The following is a 24,555-nucleotide window of genomic DNA, read 5'->3' on the forward strand; positions in this document are numbered from 1 at the left end:
TGCTCTAATGATGTTATGTCCCCTCTTTCATCCATCAAACTAAGGTTCCTATAATCAAATTATAATTTGATTAAATATGTATGTATATAGGTATGTACATATGTATGTATTGCTGTTGGGTGTCCAGTGGGTGAAGGTCAAAAAAGTAAAAATGGTTGGTGCAATTAAAGCCTTTGCAAACACATCCCTTTAATGTGTGTTCCGTACATGTAAAAAAGAGCTGGGGCTTTGATCGTGTTGATACCTCCTTGATCATAATGTTTCTGGACACTCCTCCAGAGGCCGTTATGCGGCAGAGCTGAGACATCATGATACCATGTAACGTGGGTGATACTAAGGTTTCCATGAGGTATAGAGTTTTATATTTTTGGAAGGGCTGGTTCCTTTTTTCAGGTGCACAAATCCTGTTGAAGGTTCATATATTTCTGTTCTTTGCTTTTATCTGAAAAGAGCAGGAGATCACACATCTGATTTGGTGAATAGTTACTAATTTATAGAGGTGTGATTACTAGATTTTAAGGCCTTAGAAAGGGAATGCATCCAACCCATGTTTAATGTATCAGACAATGCAATCTATTTTTGTCCAATCCTTTTGAAATCTATGTGAGTTTGTCCAAAACTGGCATGTGATCTATTTAAGGTAGGTGTAAACATTCAGAACATAGCATTTCAAATAAGTCAACAATATCGGATATATAAATAAAAATTTCTCATAGTACCTGCCCATTCCCGTGCCTTATTCTTCTAGGACTTCCTAGGTGTAGAGTATATGGGCAATAATATATAATATGTGTATCAAGATGATGGTATCTGTAGTGCAAAATTTGAGGAAATGGGTATCTCTAAAATTTGCTTAGTTTATAAAGCTTAAAATTGGGTTTAAAGGAAGAGTTTTAAGCCACTTCCCCGAAATTTACATTACTTGAAAAAAAGAAGGACTGCATATGTATTTTAAACATCAGGAAAAATCCTATGATGATTGAACACACAAATCTTTTATCATTTACTAATTTACAGAAAAATGTTTTTCTTTTGTTGTTTTAAATACCACGTGGAATTAAAATGAAAACAGAAATACCCAGAGTGATAATGACAATAACTGCATTCCAGTATTATGCATATAATATTTTTCCACTGGTTTTCTTTTGTGTAAAAAAATGTGTTTCCTGATATTTTTTTTGATATGTTTCCATGTGCTCTCATTAACTTATGCTCCAGAACATCTGGAAGCTACTGTAAAAGTTTGATTTTACCAATCTGATGCCCTGGACCTAGTTTCCTGTAACCCGTGAATGCCTTTCATTTTATGTATGTAAAAAAGCTGAACTGAGATGTCAGCACAGTCATAAGATGCACGCTTGAAATTTAGTATTTTAAATATCCTAGCAAAAGGTAGCCATTTATCATAGTATATTTGGAATCACTCCCTGCTCCTGGATTATTTTAAGTGTCTGTTCTGTTTCAAAGTCAAGGTTGAGTTCCAACAAATAATACAGATTCCGATATCCACCCTGTCATGTGGTTTATTTGCCAAAACTATTATATTACCTCCTTTGTCTTTTCCAGAAAAAAAAACCTATTGGAAAATTTCTAAATTAATAGGGTTTTTTTAAAACATAGATCCTGTGGTGATATGAATAATTAGTTTAGCCAATATTTTTTGACAACAGCTATCTATATTCGAAGACAGTTCGCTGTTGAATTATAGATTATTACAAATGCCTCATTCCCAATCACTTAGTGAAATTAGTGCTACTTGCACTTTATTCATGGATAAGTGACATACAGGCATTTATTCCTTGTATAATGGGAGAACAGTTTTATGGGAGCCAAAAGTCAGCAACTCGGCCAACTAACTCATTTTATTTATTATGAAAGGTTATTCCTTTGCATAACATATGTTAGTCAGGTAACATGCTACTAGATTTCTGCTGATTACTTTTAATTCCTTAAGTAATCTGAGTGCATCTATAATTAGTTTTACAAGAGAAAGTTTTTTTAAAAAAAATTAGACAAACTTCAGGGTTGCAGTGTTTCAAGCAAGTTTACAATGTTAGTTACAACATAATGTTTTCGGAGATGTTAACTGAGCACAATTATGATTTTTTAAAAATAGAAGTTTTATGGTCACTCTATAATCCATCAGTTTATATGAAAGTGGCTTCAATATTATGACCCGGAAAGACTACTAACTGTAGTCAGTCAGCGCAATTTGAAAAACCTAGAGAAGGAACTGCCACCTAATTCTTCAGAGCCATAATAATCCGTAGATTCTCATTGCACATTTGGCATTTATATTCTGGTTCTGGATAAATCCCAAACATCTGGGTGCTGTTTTTGCACAAAGACCCACAGTTAAAGCCTTGTGTGTAGATGTATTTTCTGTGCATTTAATGTTCTGCTCTGTTTGCAATCAGGTAGCCTTTTATCTGGTATGCCAAGTTTTAGCATGTAGAAAATGTTTACAGCAGAACCAGGAGTTCATAAGGGAAGTATTGATACAAGCAGATTAATAGCCATGTGAATCATGCTGCTTCCAGCAAAATGGAATAACTTATCTAAACTTCTCCATCTATGATGGAAAATACTCTTGAGGCAAATGATTACAGTTTAGTGAAGCAAAAGAGAAGCCGAAATATTTCAATAAGCTGTTCTTAGCTTTTGTTTAAGTGCCTTTGACACAGGATTGTTCAATGTAAGAGAAAGTAGCACGAGAGTCTTATATGCCACAGAATTCTTAGTACAAACTTTATAATACAGAATGCTAAGTAAAATCTTACTTATGAGTAAGTTCTTAGAATTGCATGCTCTTTCTTCTCTTTTTATATTGATTCAGCAGAAGATTGAAAATGAAAACACCTTGCCTTGCCTATAATTTTCAATTTTCTATTGAATCAAAAGGCAGAGCATGATTTACAGGAAAGGCAAACATCAACTTCAGGATGATAATGTTAATGAATCTCAAGTTCAACTAACAGAAAAAAGCAAAGAAGACCACCATTATATTTTAAAAAAACTGGATCTGGAAATTTACTTTGAATGCCAGAGCTGGTGCGCTGGTCTTTGATCTGGAAGATGGGTACATGTAAGGAAGGGCAGAGTTCTAGATTTAAAGGCATGAAATGTGACTTGGGGTGCACATAGCCGTGATGTGGCCCCTGCCAGAAGCAATTTAAAGTAGATGCAATTATACTGGACTTACATGTGATGCACAAACTTAGGAAAGATGCATTTGGTTAAAAATGTTCACGGCAGGTGCTACATGCATGCCCAAATTACATTTTATCTTTCTAATTCAGATTTTTCCATCAACATACATACACATACACACACAAACACACACACACACACACACACACACACACACACACACACACATCAGTGACGTGCAGTCAGGGGAGGCAGGGCCTCACCACTGTCATCATGAAAAGAAAAAAAATGTAAAAGGAAAAAGGCTGAGGTAGTTGCTGCCAGAGTCACAGTGGATGACTCTGCTTAGTGCTTAACTGTTTAAAAAAGCCTCTGAAAAAGTGCCCTCTACAGGAGGAGGCGGGAGAACCACGTGCCTCATTTAGTCTATCTTTATGATCACTCGAGCAGAGTTAAGCAAGGGTTAAAAGCCGAAAAATTCCTTATGTAGATGAGGCACTTGGTTCTCTTGCCTCCTCCTGTAGAGGGTGTTTTTTTAGAGGCTTTTTTAAACAGTTAAGCAGAGTCATCCATTGGGGACTCTGGCAGCAGCTAACCCAGCCTGACCTCAGCAGCTCTTGCCTTTTTCCTTTTACATTTTTACATTTTCATCATGGCAGACAAGAGCAGAGTTGAAATCCTCTGTGAAACAGCTGGAAAAGGTATGTGAGTCGGACAGAGGGGGAGGAATTCTAAATTAATGTAATTTGTAAGTAATTGTATTATTGTAAGTAATTTGTGTGTGTTTGTGTGTTTTACCCACCTCTGCTGGTGCATGGGCTGGCACTTTTTTATATCGGACATAGCGGCAGGGCTTTTGGACATAGCGGCAGGGCTTTTGGACATAGCAGCAGGGCTTTTGGACATAGCAGCAGGGCTTTTGGACATAGCGGGACGCCTCTATGTCGGATACAGCGGCAGGGTGTTCGGACGCCCCGGCACTGTGTCTGCCATAGGTGGGACGCCTCTATGGCGGACATAGCGGCAGGGCGGCTTTTGCCTCTAGCGCCAGGGCAGCTTTTGTGCAGAAGCCACCCTGCCGCCCTAGCGCTAGAGGCAAAAGCCGCTATGTCCGACATAGAGGCGTCCTGCCTCTATGGCGGACACAGCGCCGGGGCGTCCGAAAGCCCTGCCGCTGTGTCCAACATAGGGCAGCTTTTGCCAGAGGAAGGAGCAGCTCGGCCGCTTGCAAGAAAGTTGCGCCTTTTGCCTTTTCTTCTTGCTTTTTTTCCCAGCTTTCTTTTTAGTCCAGGTTTTTCTTTCTTCGGTGCAATGGCAAAGGACGGGCATGGTGCGGACCAAGTCCCGCCTCTATGGCGGATACAGCGCCGGGGCATCCGAACCCCCTGCCGCTGTGTCCGACATAGGGCGGCTTTTGCCCGCTTGCCTCACCAGCCATAAACCTCACCGCACGTCACTGATATATTCATGTAAAAAGAGTTTGGAAGCAAACCTAATGAATGATTGAAGATAGGAAAAAGAAGAAAAAAGTTTAACTAAAATAATGTAAATCAACAGTACTCTCATACATCTTCATATCTTTGTTCTTATCTCTGTTCTTAAACACCATCTTTGCTCCACTACATCCATAACCATTTCAGGAAGTTACTCTTTTTGCCTTCATCTCTCTTTGAAGATCTTATCATCTGCCTCCTACCACCACATTTTCATGTTTCTCCCTTCTCACTCTTATTTTGTATATCAATTCTCTATTACCAAATCATCACAACATCCTCTTTTTGCTGGTCACTTGTCTGTGTATTCGGTCCACCTATTTTCAGCAGCCATTCATTCTGGACCCCTTTGCTTTGTGTTTCACTGCAGACACTCCTGAAATAATGCTGCATTCAATTTACTTTTATCTTTTTTCCTGACATAGCCGGTTCTTGCTTCCATATAATGAAGTTGCTCGAAACTATCCTTCTTTCCCTTGTATAATTTAGATGATGGTGGAATTTTGTCACTGTTACTGTTAAATAACTGGAACTTTAAATCTGGGACTTGGCTGTCTTTTGCAAACAATCCAGAGATCTACCAATAAATATAAATCTTTCTTTTGCTCACTCCTTGTTTAGAGCCACTAGTAGAAGCATTCATACTAAGTCACACTGAATCATGTTCTTATCAACCAACCATGGATTATAATTGAGTCTGAAATTGAGCCCCCGAAAACGTCTGTTGAAAAGGATGGTTTTTTTTTTTTTACAAATTGGTTGGTTCTTAACATATAGTACATATGATTATGGAATATCTCTCTCAGATTTTTCTCTTGAAGAATTTGATGTGCAGTATATAAGCGTCAATATTATTTTCATTATTGTGTTTGTCATTAAAGTATATTTCTTTTATCATTAAAAATCTTGGTGCTTTTTAAACTTCCAGGAAGCTGTATAACTCATGAATTTCTTCACAGAATTAATTTGTAATTGAGATCCATAGGATTTATTTCCATAAGAATAGGTATAAATGCAGTTGTAGTAATAACCAGTAATTTACAGTATTTTCTATGGAATTATTAAGAAACCTGATTTTTTTCTGGGGACCTATAAATCTATTGATGCATAAGCTCAGCTTTATATTCCTTTCTCAATGCAAGGGATGGATTACAGTAGAGGAAAGAATAAACCTAAATGTCAGTGAGAAGGTGCAAGCTATATTTTTCTTACCCATTGAAGAAATGCGGAGATACCTCTCCCCATATTGTTGAGCACAAGGTAAATTTATTCCAGAATCCAAAATTAGTCCTTCTGCAGTCACACAATGTATGTTAATTTAAAAACAGATACTGACACATTCAGTGGTACTTATTAACAAGACCAGGGTAGAAACCAGTAAAATACACTTATATGAATCTTCATATTAAATTGATATTTAGTTCAAATAGATGGTAGGGTTGTGACCATCTAGGCATTTTACATTGTTTTTTGAGTGGAGTGGTTTAGTAGTGTTTTAAATTTTGATTGGAGACCAGCTTATTTTACCTCTCAGGTTTTATTATCTATAAGAAATAAATCTGCCAACACTTCTGTGAATATTGCTTCTCTTTCTGCATAAGTATTGTGAAATCAACTATTCAAACCTTGTTTAACATGACAAGATGAACTGACTGGCATGTTTTTACAAAAATCTCTTACATGTTGCTGTTCAGGATATGTGTTTTCATAAGTCAGTTGCATCATCTACAACAAATACAGTACCATTGGTACTGAATCACATTGATGTGCTCAATGTAATTTTTTTCAGAATATGTTCACTTTTCATGGTTGCAATACATTGGCCATATGCCTATTCTCTCGATACTTTAAACACATGGATTGGGGAGGACCTTTAACTGCTCTCAGAGTTGTTTTACTCAAAAGTTCTTCTACCACATTTTCATTAGATGATAAACAGTCAGCAGAATGTCCTGATCCCACTGGGTAAAATGTGCACCTTGTCTGCCAGAAGGTTCAACAATGAGAACTACTTTCTTATGCCAGAAATAATCACAGCTGAAATTATTTTATTGTTTGACATGGCATACAAGCAACTGCTTGTGGCTCCCCCCTCCCCCATTTTGCTATCTCATCAGTTTATTCTACTACCATTATATTATTGGCATTTTTTGGCTATTGCGGTAGTGGCTATCTTTTTTCTGTTTTATTTGGACTTCTTCACACCTGTTTATCTTGTTCCTCCTTTTCTCCTGACAGAAAACTTGTAATATCATAAATAGTTGGATGATAATCGACACAACTTGTAATGTATCTTGCAGCTTTTTCTTAATAAACAACATCTGAATCGACCTAGCTGAATTAAATAAAAATCTTCCAAGGCTCCTGAACAACAGAAAACCCACATTTTCCTTAGCAAAAGTCAGCAGGACACTGCAGTCGATCCCATTTCAGGATGCTACATGAGTGTCAATCACATTTGCTTCATGCAAATACTATATTTTAGACGTACTCTTAAAATACCTTATTGGACTGAGGTGGGCTTCATCTCCAAAGGAAAAAGAATATCTTCTTTCATGAGCACACAGCCTTCAAACCCAAAAGCTGCACAGCCATAATACTTAGAGGTTAGGAGAAAGTCATTTAGGGTCAACTGATAGGCCTCTAAAACATTTGTAGGAAATGAGTGAAGCTGTCTGACTCCCAAATGTTTGACAGTACCAATGATAAAGTGACATTATGTCTTGTCCTAAATTATAGGGCTGAAACCAGGAAAGCTTCATATAAACCAAAGTGAATATTTGTGGAGAAGAACTGAATTCTATTCACTTCTCATATTCAGATCTAATCTCCAGTTCTTGGACTCACTCTAGTCATTTCATTCTAACTGAATGTCTTCTGCATTAGTCTCCAGATGATGCATTTCAGCCGCCTTATGAAAACAAAGATGGGCAATTCTGAAGTCTGCCCTTCCCTGAAGGATACCTGTTGAAACCAATGAAGTTTAACTTAGTCATGTTGGGCCCAATTAATTCCAGTGGAATTACTCCAGATATGATTACCAATTTAGTGTTGTTATTCATCCATGCTTGCATTAGAATTTTAATTAAATGTGAACTGTGTGGCTGTTTTCTACAAAATCAGCAACTCTCCTTTTAATCAAGGTCTCTGGTACTGTTCTGAGATCTAAACAGAGATAATGATGTTTGTATGTGTGTGTGTGTAGGCATAAACTCACATGTATACACAGATTTGTAAGGTTAGTTTCCATTTTCATTCTTTTCTCTCTCTTAAAATTTAAAGCACTTGCACCATTATTCTGATTGATAGGTTAGTGCTTTTAAAGGAAGAAATACCACCCATGTTTCACACACACACACACACACCACACACACTGTTTCCCTGAAAATAAGACCTCCCGGATAATAAGCCCAATGGGGCTTTTGAGTGCATGCGCTAAAATAAGCCCTCCCCTGAAAATAAGCCCTCCCTGAAAACATTGCAACACAGCAGCAGCCATGAGGTGACCATGCTCACCGCCTCCTGCACCTCAAAAATAACAAGACCTTCCCGAAAATAAGGCCAATTGCTTATTTCGGAGGTGAAAGGAAAATAAGACCCCGTCTTATTTTCTGAAAATACGGTGTGTGTGTATGTGTGTGTGTATTTTCATTCCTCCAAGGGGTGGAGGTGGGGGGATGAAAAACCCATCTTATATATGAACTGGCTAAAGAATAGAAACATCTGTTTCATAATATACAGTGATCATCACCAGGAGATATACAGCTGCTTTATATTATATAAATTATTCTGTAGTCAAGTGGGATCTCTCCAGATAATTATCCAGGAATGTTTCAAATGTCGGCATATGTAACAAACCATTGCATGAAGTGGGATGAATCTTTGTAATTTTCCAGTTATGCTTAATAACGAAGCCTACCTTAGTCACCTATATGCAGGCTACTAAATACTACATTCCCATGGGCCATGGGAGGAATGCAGTTGTGAATTTCATTGAAAAAGGAAATACTGCGAAAAAGATTTTGCTACAGATAAACAGACACCGTAGCAATCAGGAGTTTGAAGAACAGGAAGGCTTGTATGCACCTTTGACATATAAAACCTGAAAAAGCAGGATGGGGGGATCTTATTATTGCAAGAAATGCCAATTCTGATAGGAGATTGCTTTTTTCTTCATTTCTTTTTAGATTATAAGTCATAGTATTTCTGTGATGAGACACCAAACTTTCGTAGTTGTGGCTTCTTGGTTATGGGATATATTTTCCACTCCATAGGTTTGATACTGGTTAGCTTAGACATGGCTACCTATGCAGATTTTGAACAAAATTGAAAATATTTTAACTATGGTACTTGATCTCCTCATGTTGAATAAGGAGATGCTCAAATGACTGCAAATCCTTCTTCCTCCAATCTTGACATAGCATGGTCCTTGCTGGCGGATAGACATATGAATAAACACTTGAATAATTGCACATAGAAACATCATTCAGATCTTGATCAATGATACAAGCTTTGTAACAGTATAAGTAAGATTGACCTGTGCTTAGAACAGCCACTGAAAAATCCAACTAACATTCTATGGTGTTTTATTGTGTACATTCACTTATAGCCATATATTAAGAGGAGATCGTACGTGAAAGTTTTCTAGTTTTGCACTACTGTATCATATCTTGAAAACCATTTAAAACTAAAATGGAGAATCTTTGGCCCTTTAGAACTTGTTGAATTATAGCTACCAACATTCTCCATCATAGACATGTTGGTTGTTTGGTTAAAACCACTGGGAGTTCTAGGTCAGCTATAACTGGAAAACTGAAGACCCATCCACCTACATTCAAATGAGTAGATTATCATTAACCAAAGTCAGTCGGCATTTGGTTTCCCTAAGGAAGAAAACACAAATTTGTTCTGGCAAATTTAAATTTAAATTGACTTACAATTTAATTTAAACCATTTGATGTTATCATTCTCATTGGATTTAAAATTTCTCCTTTATATTACATAAAATATAATAATTGGGCAACCATCCAGGAGCCACATTCAACCTTTGTGTCTTCTGTCTGGTCCTCAGCCTGCAAGTTTTATATTCTTGCCTGGTAATAAATAAAATGATAGTGTTAACGGAAAGAGACCTTTTTGTTGGGTCAATTTGTAGGGCTGATTGGGATTTTCAGAAATTGTTAGCAGAAGAATTTTTATTGCTGACAAGTTTGTTCAAAAGGTGAAGCTTATTGAATACAAATTGAAGGAACTGAAGTACTGATATTCCCAAAAGGCTATTTCTGCACAAAATAGATTTTTTTTTGGGGGGGGGTATTTTTCCACATCTTACAATCATCCTTTATCTATTATGATTAATGGGTTGATGTCTTAATGTATTGTATTTTTAATTCTTTTTAAGCCAAGCTTAAAATGTTTTCCATTTTGTTTAAGCATCTGATAGCATTTGGCCTATCTAATCTGTGTCATCCATAAATCTTCATGAAATAACCATTACCTTTTAAATTACTTATGTCATACCATTATCTCCATTGATGAAATTTTAAATGTAAGATGGTGACGGATAATCTGCTAAAAGTGGCCTCTAAAGTAATAGTGCCAGATTCTTGTGGTTTATGATAGCAGAACGGTGGTTAATATTTAATTCCTACTGTTCTCTATTATAGCCCATCTCTGCCTGCCTTGGATTGGCAGTTGCCATCTCACTCAGGACCTTATGAACTTCGGATTGAAGTACAGCCGAAGTCCCATCACCGAGCCCATTATGAGACGGAAGGCAGTCGAGGAGCTGTCAAAGCGTCTGCTGGGGGACATCCAGTGGTGCAGGTAATAGCATTATTCTTGGCAACGTGTGTATTTCTTTTAAAACCAACGTCCTTAATAAGGCAAATAAAATGACCTTATATTGAATGTAAGTATGTACTCTGTTTTGGTGGATGGAAAAAGGCTTATTTGTTCGACCAAGGGCTGCAAAGGCCTGAATGTGCTTGATGGACATTTCAGACTTTATGATAGAAATGGTGGTTGCTTCTGGAACTCTTAGTATTATATAGTATTATATGAAAGGTCTCAGTATATGACAACAGAAGTGGGTTCCTACCAGTTCGGCCCAGTTCGGCTGAGTAGGTAGTAACTTGGCTGGCCACACCCCCAAACTGGTTCTATCGGCGGTGCCGTAAGCGCCACTATCTTGTTTTTTACTTCTGCACATGCACAGAAGCAATTTTTTCACTACTGCGCATGCACGCATAACGCATCAAGCGCGCACGCACATGAAGCGCATCCCTGAGCGAACTGGCAGTAACAGAAGCCGGAACCCACCCCTGATGACCACCTTCTATGGGGCCAGTTCAATGTTGTTGAATCTGTTGTTTCCTTGTTGTTGTATGTTGAACTAGCTTGGTTCCTAAAGTGAATGAACGGTATTGTTATGGAGGAGGTGCAGTTTTCATCTGAGGCTTGGGGTTCCAAGAAACTAGCCAAGGGACTCATCACACCTTATAATTCAATGCAAGTAAACTAGCCTATAAGTCTACCCCTTTTCATTATGATAATATGCAAAAACATTCCCAGCAAAAACACTGTGGTGTTTGCATATTGGAGGTTTAAGAAATCCAGATCCAGATATGCATCCCTAACTGATTATTATCTGGTTGTATATCTGATATTAGAGTTCCACTGTAATGAGCTATTACTTCAAATCAACCCATCTGCTGGCTTTAATCCAAAATTTAATGGCCCAAAAAAGCAAGCATAAAATGTATTGACTTATCAATGTTAATTTTATTTACCCACGGCTTCATATGTTTCTTTATTATCATAACTAATAACCCAAGATGAACTATAAAGTAATGTGTCAGGCTAGAAACCAGCTGAGTGTGTGTTCTAGTTCTATCTTAGACATGAAAGATTAGCTGGGTGACTTTGGGCCCTCTCAACCCAGCTTTCCTTACAGAGTGGTTGTTGCGGGAAAAAGGAAGGGGGATAAAAGAGTATTAGTATATTCACAGCCTAATTTAAAAACAATAATAAAGGTGGTGTGTGTGTGTGTTTGGGGGGGGGCAAAGTTCTTTATATTGGATTTCTTCATATTCTTAACTATAGATTCATTTCTGCCTGTTTCAAACACACACACACACCCTTCCTGCTTCTCCATTGTACACATTTGAATACATTCTTTTGCATATGTGCTATTTGCAAGTGATATCCTGATCACTTGCAACTGATAAATTTTGTACCTTCTGAAATAACGTGCATATTTAGTTACAATATTTTCAGTGTGCAGATATCTGTATCCATGCTTTGAATTGCAAAGCATAATGTTGAACATATACTTTTGAAAAGTACTCATTTCTCTGTATAAGTGCATTTTGGCTTCTTGAAAGGCTTAATAGAATTGAACAAAAAAAAATCTCCATCCCAATTTCTATGGTGATGTTCTCTTGTTAGAATTTCCTCCTCATAAATATCCATTGGATATTGATTTCATTATACTTCGATGTAAATATAATTTATTATTTTTGCTCCCTTTGGTTTTAAATTCAGAGTTGTATTTTTGAACATTGCTATTTTTTGTGAGTTTTGAAAGCTCCATCATCTGAAAGCAATTGAAAAGTCTAAATTCAAAGGAGACATCTAGCAAAAATTGTGCCAGTCAGTTTGATTTAGCTAATATATTAGCATGAAGTACTCTTAGCATGGTTCACTGTTACGACATCTTCTCTTTCTGTCTCAATTTTACACATGATATTTAAAGTGAAATTTATACAGTGCCCTTGTTTCTTAGGATATATTTTGCTAACTGCCTTGTGTGAGGAAATATACTGTAGATGGGAGGTGCTAATTCACAATAGCCAATTTGACATTTAAAATTTCCACTCAGCGATTGGAAAAAAACAAAATGCAGTGCCAACATTTAATTGAGTTGAATGTATCCAGGAACCAACCCCTCTCCGCAATCTCTTTCTACAGTGTGTGGAAATAAAATAAAACGTGATACATGTTGTATTTAGATAGAATTGTGGAAAAGAAAAAAGGGAAATGTCGGAAGGAAAAAAGGAAAGCAAAATCCTGATCAGTGGAATGATGCAGAACTTCCTCCTGTTTTTCATTCCAAGCGACAGATGATGTACTTGTTTTGTGTGAAATATAACAGGATTTTGAAGGCTTCCCCTCCACACCTGCCCCTCGTACTTTTTGCCTATATCGCAGGCTTGTCCTCAACTTATGACCACAACTGAGCCCAACATTTAGATTGTTAAGTAAGACATTTTTAAAATGAGCTTTGTCCCATTTTAAGACCTTTCTTGCCTCAGTTGTTCAGTGAATCACTGCAGCTGATAAGTCAGTTAACCTGGTTATTAAGTTACTCTGGCTTTGACCCATTGACTTTGCTTGCAAGAAGGTTGCAAAAGGTGATCACATGATCTTGGGACACTGCATTTGAAATCAACACATGTCAGTTGCCAAGCATTTGAATTTTGGTCACATGATCATGAGGGTGCTGCAAAGTCAAAACTCTGAAAAACCGTCATCACGTTTTTCAGTGCCATTGTAACTTTGAACAGTCACTAAACAAACTGTTTGCAGTCAAGGACTACCTGTAGTATCTGAACATTCACACTGTCCAGAGATGTACCATGCCAGGGATGTAAACAGTTGGCCCAGCTTATATATAAAATTAAGCCCCTCAAGCAGGGGTGAAATTCAGCAAGTTCTGACAGGTTCTGGAGAACCGGTAACGGACATTTTAAGTAGTTCAGAGAACCGGCAAATGCCGCCTCTGTCTGGCCCCAGAGTGGGGTCGGAATGGAGATTTTGCAGTATGCTTCCCCTGCCACGCCCACAGAACCAGTAGTAAAAAAAAAAATGAATTTCACCACTGCCCTCAAGGAATACAAACAGGCAGATCTTGTAGTGCATGCAACCGTGGGCATTTTCTGAAAAAAAAAGGGAAATCTGTAAACTATCAGAGAGCACAACCAGAAGAAGTAGTACCAAGACAGGAGCTAAGCAAAGAGCTTAGCTGAACACAACAAATACAGTGTTTTTCCTTCTGAAATATTACCAAAGTAGTCTGTAGAGTTTGAAAGAAACAATTGGACAAAGACATCCCACTCACAGCAGCGGTGATGATATCAACCTCCCCACAACCATGTTACAAGAATAAAACAATCTAATCATGACAATAGATCACGGCTGTATCATCATGGGTAAAGCCTCAGAGTGAGTCTATGACCATTTCCTACATTCATTTTATGAGTGAGTATAAAAAAAGATCATAAGAAATGTACCTTAACACAGGATTGGGGAGGCGTTAAATATTACATCCACTGTTAATATCCTCTCTTGTCTTGTCCCATATTACAACAGTCCCTATTAATTTACCAGAGTTAATTTCTGTGTTGGTTCAATAGTTTCCAACCTAGAAATTATTCTCCTTCATCACTCCTTTTCAATATGCAGTAATAAAATTCTGAACATGTTTTGGCTGAGCATATGTGACTTCCAGGGGAAATAGTAAGGATGTCCAATATCCTTGCTGCCATATCAGATGGTTGTGGTACCATTATAGGCACTTAAGTGGCACACTAATTCACACTTTGTTCTTCGTTCAACTAACTACTTCTCCTTTCTGAGAATCATTGTACCCCAGCAGCACTGTGATGACTATCACCTGTTTATATGGAGGCACCTCTGGTACGTTGTACTTCAGAGTGAAAGTACAAGAAGTCACCTACACATTTTTTGTAGTTTCATACTCCCACACGTTTGCTCTTCACTTGTTTGAGTGTTTGGCTACCATAGCAGCCTCCAGTTATCACAAGGATTTCTAAATGCTTGAAGAGTGAGATGAGCTGACACACCTAGAAAGTGCTAAAAATGTTTGAGAAGAGTGGCTAATCAAAGGTGGTGGTTAATTGGCCTGGTGATGTAATGCTTGGCAAAGTACTCCATGCCTTGTCCTATAAAGAAGTGTTACTAAACATAATCCTCTTCAGATATTCAGTTCTTTCCTCCGTGTTATTTCAAAGGAGGAAAAAGATCCTTCTGTTCTGGGAATTTTAAGATTTGGGGTTTCAAATCCTGCCCTCCCACTAACATCCTGTGCAGCCTGAGGCGACTCATTTCATTTCTCTGCTTGATATGACTGTAGAAAATATTTTCATGTTCATGTACTACGAGGTTTTGTCAGCACAAGAGCACTGAGGCTTTGTACACAGGAAACAGAAGAGGAAGGAAAGGTAATCAAGGGTTAGAGCCAAAGAAAATCTCTCATTTATTCAGTGCCTAAAGAAATTTGTTTCTCAATTTGTAGGCTCTTATTCTTAATACGGCACCTTCAACCGCATGTTCACAACACTCTCCTGTACACAGAAAGGAAGGGAGAGCAAGTATTATGGGTAGCAAAAGTACTGAAATCTCCAGATTTTTGGAGCCACAAAAGTGTTCTTCTCATGCCAATAGCTCTAGGTCTTGACTGGGGGATCTCCAAACTTGGCAACTTTAAGACTTGTGGACTTCAACTCCCAGAATTTCTCAGCCAGCTATGCTGCAGTAAGTGTGTGCCACACTTACTGCAGAGATTGGCAGCAAGTGAATTGGGTGTACTTTTGTCAATGCCTAACAGTGGGGATAAGCTATGAGGAAGAAGTAGTCTTCCTCATCCATATAATTTTCTTTGAAATGGAGAGATCAGCTTGCATTCAGATGTAGAGCAGATGGAATTGAAAGTGATAGAGATAGCCCTAACTGCAAATAGGGTAATCAAGAAGCTGGAAGGGAGTGGGGAGGGAAGGGGAAGTTGCCAGAGGACGTGGAAGTCAAAATTGTCAAGAGAATGACTTGATTTGTGATTGATGCCCCACTCCTTTTAGGAATGCTATGCATGTGACACATGTAAAAAGGGGTTGGGCTTTGATCACATGACTGTGGACACCATCTTAATTGTTTAATAGCAATAGCAATAGCAGTTAGACTTATATACCGCTTCATAGGACTTTCAGCCCTCTCTAAGCGGTTTACAGAGTCAGCATATCGCCCCCACAGTCTGGGTCCTCATTTCACCCACCTCGGAAGGATGGAAGGCTGAGTCAACCTTGAGCCGGTGAGATTAGAACCGCTGAACTGCAGATAACAGACAGCTGAAGTGGCCTGCAGTACTGCACCCTAACCACTGCGCCACCTCGGCTCCCTCCCCCCACACCAAATATTCCTGTCTTTAATTATGAGTATAATATGTCTATTCCACTTCTTTATGTAACAAATGGAAAGAATGAATGAAATCGTCATCATCCATTCAGTTATGCCTAACCCTCAGCCACTCTGTGGATCAGTACTCTCTATGCCCCTCTGTCTCGCACCACTTCTTCAGATCCGCCATGGTCATCCTGATGTCATTCTTTTAGTGTCCAGTCAGCAGATACCAGGACAGCCCCTTCTTTTTCTGCTGATCCCTCCTAGCATGATTGGCTTTTTGAGTTGGTCAGCTCTCATGGCATGACCAAAGTATGACAGCTTCTGTTTGGTGAACTTGGCTTCAAGATATATTTTCAGTGAGGTTTGATCTAGGACTTCTTTGTTTGTTATTTTTGCAGCCAGGGGATATGTAAATAGTCCCTTCCAACATCACAATTCAAAAATATCCACCCTTCTCCTATCTGCCTTTTTCAGAGTTTCGGAGCCATAGTAGCAATTGGAAAAATTATTGTGTTAATTAATCTGCATTTGGTTGTGAGACTGATGTCTTTACTATTCCAGATGTTATTTACTGCAGTTCTTCCAAGTGCTATACACTTTCTGATCTCAAGGCGGTAGTCACCACTTTGGTCGATTTTTGACCAAAGGAAGATGAATTCCTTTACTCTTTCGATGGTGTCATTGTTGATCTGTACTCTGACATGTGTGTTTTCTGCAGTTGTCATTATCTTTGCTTTCTTGCTGTTAAGGTGCAGCAAATTTTCTCACCTTCACCATTGACTGTTATGAAATCATAACTTGAACGAAATCCTAACTCATAAAATGTAGAAAGGACATGAGTTGATTTTTAGATAGAACCTGCTTTATCTTCTCTCCCCAACACCACAAAGGAGACTTTGGGAAGTGACAAAAATTCATATACAAATATATACCGATTCTGACCAATCAGTAATCTATTAAAATAATTTCTCTATTTCTTTTTATAGGTTATTTAATTTTAAATAAACTCATAAAGTAGCAACTGAGAAAACTAGCTATGTAGCCTAATTGTAAAAAGATTAAAATATATGAAGATTTGTCAATGTTTGCCATTAATTATTTAAATACATGTTTGTCAAATATTTGGACTGGATAATTTTATTTGTGGGTATATAAGGAAATTATCTTGCAGTGTGTTTTGTAGGCTGGGTTATTGAATACTAAAGGGCATTAGACAAGAAGGGAATTAACTCCTGGTGAATTGAAAATATACAAGGGGAGTCACTGGATTGCACACATGCCAGCCTGACCATCATAATATACAGTATATCTTTTGCAGATCTCTAAAGTGGCCTGTGAAAGAATCAAATTTATCTTTTGCTTAAATAAACTTGGCATCAATTCATCTGTGTTCACATGTTGCCAAGCACATAACAGAAGGAAAAGTGATTAGTGTATACCACCTCATTTTTGTGCACCTAGTCAGCATAACACAACAATGAATTCAGCATATAAGGGAATTTGAGTGACATTCTCCGAGATCAAATTTCTTTTGCCCCAGAAGCAACGTGATCTTTTTCTTTTAAGGTGTTCAGCAAATTCTAAAGAAATTTGTCACTGTCCCATTGATTGTGGCTGATAGCTTGGAGATTTGGGATATAGTGTTTTTCTTTGCTTCTGAAAATGTAATCCTAGTAGCAAGCTATTCAATGCTTAATGAGGCTTAGTTCAACTTCATTTTGTTAAGTTTTTGCTATTAGGTTAGGAATGGGCAATGATGGCAACTTTATGACCTGTGGACTTCAAATCCCATAATTCCTGAGCCAACCATGTGTTTGTTAGATGCAGGGGTGGGTTCTTGTACCAATTGGTACCAGTTTGCTTCGCGCCGCCCCCACATTGCTCGTGCATGCACAGTTGACTAAAAAATGGCAGCAATGGCAGAAGAGACCGAGGAACTGGTTTGGGGGCGCAGCCGGCCTAGGTCGCTGCCGGTTCTGCGATCTAAGACAAATCACCATTATAAGTTTGGATGAACCAGGAGCTCTGGTGAGATGTTAGTAAAATGAAAATCTTTTTAGAAGCTTTACACTGGATGTTATATTCTTTTGGTAACTTTAAAAAAAAAACTTACAACAGAAGTTGGCCCATGTTTTGATTTTTCTTTTTAAAATATGAGGTTGAAAAGTCTTACACTGGTTAAACAGAGTAGTAAATCTAGTGAAAAGGATTTGACACTATAGCAGATGGAAAAATGGCAGTGTGTATTTTGAGATTTCTTTGACGGAGACAGAGACAGTCTGGAACTTAACGAAAGGTGCCATTGGGGAAAGGATCTGTTCAGAACCCCTTTCATGACAAAACCTAGTCCATCCTTCAAAGAATATGGTTGAGGATGACCCTGTGTGCAAGCCAGTGATAATCAAGAAGTTATGTATATCTGCTCATAATGAATTGCTTTGCTTAATTGAAAATGCAGCTTGCTTATGACATATAATCACAGGTAAGTAGAACATTGAAGCATAATACACAATGATTTCATATCGTACATTGCAATCTCAAACACAGATACCTTACAAAAGATTTAATAAAAGGAACTCTTCTTCCAATTTTATCCCAAAATTATGATTTCCACCACACACTTCTCATAACGTGCAGTTGAAAGAAAGTGTCACCTTTTCAGCCAGGGGGAAATTTAAGTCTTTCATATATACTAAGAATTTAAAGAAATTGGCAAGCACCTGTTAGTCAGGTTGCAATTAATGACGTCCAGCCACAGAATTGTATTGCAAACCAGACAAGGAGCCTATATTTAATAGCTCTTTTTCAGACAGATGGTACTTCTTAAGAATAAATTCAAGCCGAATGGCTTTCACACATCTTGCATCTGGTTAGTTAAAGCTCACCACCAAGTAGCAGACAGATAATATCACCTGGAAAGGAGAATAGTTTGGCAGATGTTTTATGTATGTTATTGCTGTCATAAATCTGATAAAGGAGTGTGGCTGTGTACCTTTTGGGGCGAGAAGTTTTAATACCTCACATAAAGCTATCCTCTTAGAATTGTTACACAACCACATCACTTTAAGGTAGCTTTCTACCCTTTCCTAAGCATTTTTTTTTTCAGGAAATCCTCACAATGCTGTCAGGGCTGAGGATTGTTGTTGAGATATCTGCGTAGACACGAGAGATTGAGTGTAATGTTGATCAAAGTTAGATCATCACCTCTGCCATGGGGTGTGCCTCAAGTCTCTGGTTTCTCTCCCCTCATACTTAACATAAGCCATTGGGAGGGGTCATTTGGTGGCATGGGGTTCAGTATCATTAATATGCTTGTTGATGGTACCAATTACATATCTCGACCCCACGTTGGGCAACTGACTTCAGGTGCTGGAGAAAATAAAGTGGTGGGGGAAAGAAAGCAGCTGTGAACCAACCCTAACACCATGGAGTAATTATGGGTTGTTAGTTATAGATTTGAGCATTTATGAACTGAAAAGCCTGTTGGTCTCCAGAAAAGCCACGGGAAAAATAAGCTAGAATGAACAGAACAAGCCAGCCACATATTTGAATGTGTAATTTTAATCCAAGCTTGGAAATATACAACTTTATAATTCATCTTTAGTGCAATCCTTTTTCTGTTTCTCCCTCTGTTAAGCATTTTATCCCCAAAATAAATGTTGTGGTATTTTTACAAAACTGGCTCATCTTTTCCTTGAATTTTATTTTTTTTTGCATTTTAATCAGGATTTATTTATTAATCTCTTGAGATAAGTTCCTGGGGATACAGTATAGATGTCTGGGAAAAACATGGAATTGACAGGATATAGTTAGGAATTGGGAGAATGTTTGGTGTGCCTATTTTAAATGTAACTATAGCCAGAATATACATACAGAAATGTTGCAAGAGAAACTTACTTCTGCTATAGTGTGTTACCTTGACTAGTAGGAAAAGTTTCATCTGCTTATTTTTTGCGTGAGGTGCTACTCTTAAAGGTACACCAGCAGTACTGCCAAAACCAAAAGCTGGCAACTCTAGAAGATTGAGAATATGTCTTTGTGAGAGCCAAAGTTGTGGGTGGAAGGTTTAGGCTTGTTTCAGAACCATTTATTATATTGCAAGAACTGATAGTATTACTAGGTAGGGTGGGGCTGGTAGGAGAAGACGGGAGTGACTGATGGAATGGGAAGTGTGCATTATTATGCATGCAGGCACACAAATACAACAAAATGGCATTGGGCAAAAGGAGCTGTGGATATATACAGGAGGGTATGGATCAGATGCATGATTTCCCATGCTTGCTTCATTCAGTTTGGTGCTTCTGGACTTTTTCATTGGATTTCATCGGTGTGTTTTTACCCTAATGTGCCACCCTAAGAAATTTTATGACTAGAAACCCTGATGGCAAAGATATAAGTAGCAGATAATCATCAGAGCTACAGATACATGGGTGTGATCTTTGATCAAATTGCTTTTACTGGTACTCAATTTTCCTGCGAGTTTCAGACATGGCTGCAGAAAATAGAGCAACTTTATATATTGAAAGGGAATGACAGTACAAAGCACTGTAAGAAAACAATTTTGACCTGGCAATCCTGTGAGGAATGGAGAGACCAGAAAAGGTTGGAACAGCAGTCACAAAGAAAGATACAGTCAAGAGACTCAGTTTGTCCATAGTGGCAAGATCTTGGAGCATTGTTTCTCAACCTTATCAAGTGTAATTCCCAGAAGTTGCTGGTCTGGGAATTCTGGGGATGAACCCCACACGTCTTAAAGTTGTCCAGGTTGAGAAACATTGGCTTGGAGGTTCTGAATATGGGATCTTCCTTTATCAGAACAGCTGAAAGAAGAGTATTACTATGTACTATGTCAGCCCCCTTCTGTGTTTTAAGACATGTAGTTGTGTGAGGTAAGCTTCAAATGTGGATGTCAATGACAACAATAACAACAAGATTAGGAGATCTACTGATCCCTGCCTGTGATTTTCTGTTCAAAAAGACATCTAGCCTACTCAATGCCTGGACTGATAAGCAGAAGAGAGTCCCAATGTTCACTTCCCCCCAAAATGCTAACTATACCTGTATCACCTAGTTGAATGGCACTTTTTGCATTCCAGATTGCCCAAACCAAAATTGTTCTCCTTAAAATTGGTGTAAGAGAGGCCCCCAAGTATTCTTCCTATGGAAATGATATGTCATAGTTTTACAGATGGTAATTTATAATTTTTCCGTTATGCCACAATTACTAAAATCATTTATTAACAAAAATATACATGGATGAAAACAGCTGCTCTTAAATAGCTCTGTAGGAAGTCAATGGCACATTCATTAGTAAGCCCCAAAAGTAGAATTATCTATGCCAGGGGTGTCAGTCAAGGCCCGCGGATCGGATTTGCAGTGCCTCTGCCAGTGGAATTGGAGCTCAGGAGGGCCACACGGAACTCTTTGTTTTTGCTGGCAGAGCGCTGCAGGACATCGAGCTGGCCACACCCACCCCAGCCATGCCCATTTGCCCCCCCCAGGTCAAACACAACCCTCTATGAAATCGAGTTTGACACCCCTGATCTATGCTAATAAAATGCCATTATCACCACTTATATACATTAAAATAGTATTTTAAAGGTTGAAACTTCAGATTATGTGTGTTTATTTTATTACATTTTACTATATTTGTGTCTTCAAATTGGTTTTTGACTCCTGGCAAATGCCTATACTAACCCCTGCAGTTTCCTTTTTCAGAAGGGGTTTAACATTGCCTTCTTCCTAGGGCTGAAAGACACTTGCCTGGCTCAGGTTGACAGAGCTGGCTTTTGATGGGTAACAGTAAAAATGTGCACATTTTCTTTTCTTAAGCCAGCTTCCGAAAACTTTTTTCTTTGTGCAGTATTGGAATGAGGTACTTTACTGCACTATTTACAGTACTTACACTTTTCTGAATGGAATGGTCATATTTAAAAGGCAATACACCTGGTTTTTAATTTCCTCATTGTTTCCTTTTTTATTTGATTGTAAATATCAGGGTCTCCAAGGATACGGCCACCAAGTTCATCAGCCCACAGGGATGCACTCACTGCACTTTTAGCTGTTGCAAAATCTGATCAATGAAAGGAAAAGAAGCAGCAAGACAGATTTCACATAGTTTTGTGAATATTTTCCTTGATAAAACTGGCATGTCTGAAATGCAGAAGACGGGGAAGGGTGTGATAGGGAAGAAAGAAAAAAAAGGAACTTTTTACTATCTGTGGTATCTTATGTGCAACCTTACTCTTGAAAGTGTGAAGCACTGGGGAATTCTTTCTCTCTGTTTGCAAAATGAAAATTTATCGGCTTTAGTTATAAACACAAGTCACAATATCTCTGCACAGCCTGGAAAGCCAGTGGCTTTAAGGGGCCACGAAATAGCCATTTGTTGTTCTTGTCCTAGTTTGACCTTGTAGCCATCTGTTCAGCATCTCTGTGGGATATCTCTTCATCCTTAGACATGCATAGCTAGCTGTGCATGTTGAGTGATACATGTTTCTTGCATTGTGCTGATTCTTATTTGCAACTGGGGGGAAAGAAGAATTCAGGTAATTGCTGACAGATTTTGCAGTGGTAGAGCAATATAAAATAAATCCACCGTAATTCCTTTGCTGCTGCTTTAATTTTTAAAAATACCTTGACTGGGCATGATCTCCGAGATCTTCACTTTCTAAATGTCCCATCATTGTTACTCATATAATTAGTCCTGCAAGATTTGGATGGCAGTTGTATGCATAATTCCAGATTACTTATATCTGAGTAACTCTCAACGTTATTAATATAATGGCCCTGAATTTGAATTTCAATAATAAAAAGTGTTGAGTTCCAAAACTTCTTGCAGAAGCATTTCTTGGAAGAAGCATTCTATATTCTCTTGAACATTAGAGAAAATAGATTTTCAGAGATTATATAAATTGTCATTCTTGTGCACATCATTAAAAAAAAAGTATGACTTCCCCTTCTAATAAAGTTCTTCTGTTATTTATTTGTAAGGCACCATGTACATTTATTTATATCCTGTCTTTATTATTTTTAGAAATAACCCAATCTGGTGAACATACACAATACTCCTTCCTCCTTGTACTTTCCCCACAATTTAGCCTGCAATACTGCATTTTAACCATTGTGCTAATCATTATGAGAAGTTACCAAAATATTTTTTTCTTAAGATTGCTGATTACTTTTTTAGCAGTATAATGTAGTAAATTTAGGCATGTTTCAGAAACCATTCATTGTGCTGAGATTTACAATTTTTATGTCATATAATCAACTACTTAAAAGTATCTCTCTTTAACATCTGTAGCATTTACCTTTAAAGAAACTTAATTAGGAGTTCAACCTTAGAGCAGTTGTGAATCAGCTTACTTATTCTGGGCATTTCTGATGTCCTTGTTGCCAAATAAATGGTACCTGCATAAAAAATGAAACAAAATTAATTTTCTTTGGTCCTAGGACATTAAAAAATAACTCTGTCTGTACAATACTTATTGTACTGTACAATACAATACAGTAGATGGTCTGTCCATGGCAGATCATCTACTGTCATGATTTATAATTTATATTTTCCATTAGTTATGAGACTAGCAAGTTTTTAAGTCCATAACTATATCGATATACCATCAGTAATAACAATGCATTTTTCCATTTTAGTTCATTGTTCTCTACATCCATAAAATGAGAACAGAATATGAAATAGAGAATATAACATAAAAAATTGAAGTTTTTCTGGTTCATTGTTTCTCTTTCCTTGAAACAGAGATTGAGATCTTGCTGGTAAGAAAAGAGAGAAACCATTATAACATCTACCATACAAATAAATATAAACTTTCTGCATATTGACAGTGCAATGAAACCCACTGTGCATTCTTCACTTGCTTAAGAAATAAGTGAGCAAGAATTTTGCATTTAAAGAAAAGAATGCAGTAATAACTGATCATACAGTACCTTCTGCACTGATTGACACATGGGGCCTTCACATATTTTATAGATTTTTAAGACATTATTGTTCTAAAACTTTATCTAATGGAGACTTCCCCAAGCTAGAATTTTCTAATTGACTTGGACTTTCTCTACAAGAAATAACTTCAAGACTACGCTAACCAAATATTATGTTCATGAAGAACTGATCTATCCAGTTTGTTTATCCTGGGGTGCTAAAATTGCCCCAATAAAATAAGAGAAGGAAAGAAAATACTTATATTTATTAATCAAATTTATATGACTACCTATCTTATGAAAAGTGATTCTGAGTGATTTATTCAATTAAAATTTAATTTCAGAGATAAATAACACTCTTCCTTACAGTCTTTTGCAAAGTAGTAGAATCTGAACTTTCTACAGGACTAAAAATGCGAAGAAGTAAGAGAAAGTGCTGTTACGATTCTGACTTTTTGCAGGTTATTGTATATTTTACTATATGGTTATTATCAGATTCCTAAACTGGTAAGAATCCTTGGAGGATTTATAGGACTAAAGTAAAGGATTAAGTAAAAAAATTTAAAAAAATTCTTTAGCCATCACAATCATCATAAATGCTCTACAATAAATGCTTTCTTAATGTTCATAACAACTGTAGGCTATTATAGGTAAAAATATTTTAATCTCATTAGCAAACAGCTTTGCAGGATGTTTATTTTGATATATACCTTGAACATTTGCCAGAGTTCCAGATAAGTAGGAACTAGGCTGATAAAAATACTTTCTCCTTACTGTG

At 37.6% G+C, this 24,555-nt stretch overlaps 1 protein-coding gene across 4 annotated transcripts in view; it reads left to right on the forward strand.

Moving 5' to 3' along the window:
- Positions 1 to 24,555, forward strand: part of NFATC1 (nuclear factor of activated T cells 1) — a 133,586-nt gene that overhangs the window by 24,006 nt on the left and 85,025 nt on the right. For all 4 annotated transcript variants that reach the window (XM_087707341.1, XM_087707343.1, XM_087707340.1 and 1 more), the window contains exon 3: positions 10,310 to 10,469. In XM_087707341.1, coding sequence (XP_087563467.1) covers positions 10,310 to 10,469 — 160 coding nt within the window. The remainder of the gene's footprint in view (positions 1 to 10,309; positions 10,470 to 24,555) is intronic.

This window comes from Thamnophis sirtalis, unplaced genomic scaffold (assembly GCF_051295495.1).
Source record: "Thamnophis sirtalis isolate CommonGarterSnake01/CBP01778 unplaced genomic scaffold, rThaSir2_p1.2 scaffold_2, whole genome shotgun sequence".
Lineage (NCBI taxonomy): Eukaryota > Metazoa > Chordata > Lepidosauria > Squamata > Natricidae > Thamnophis > Thamnophis sirtalis.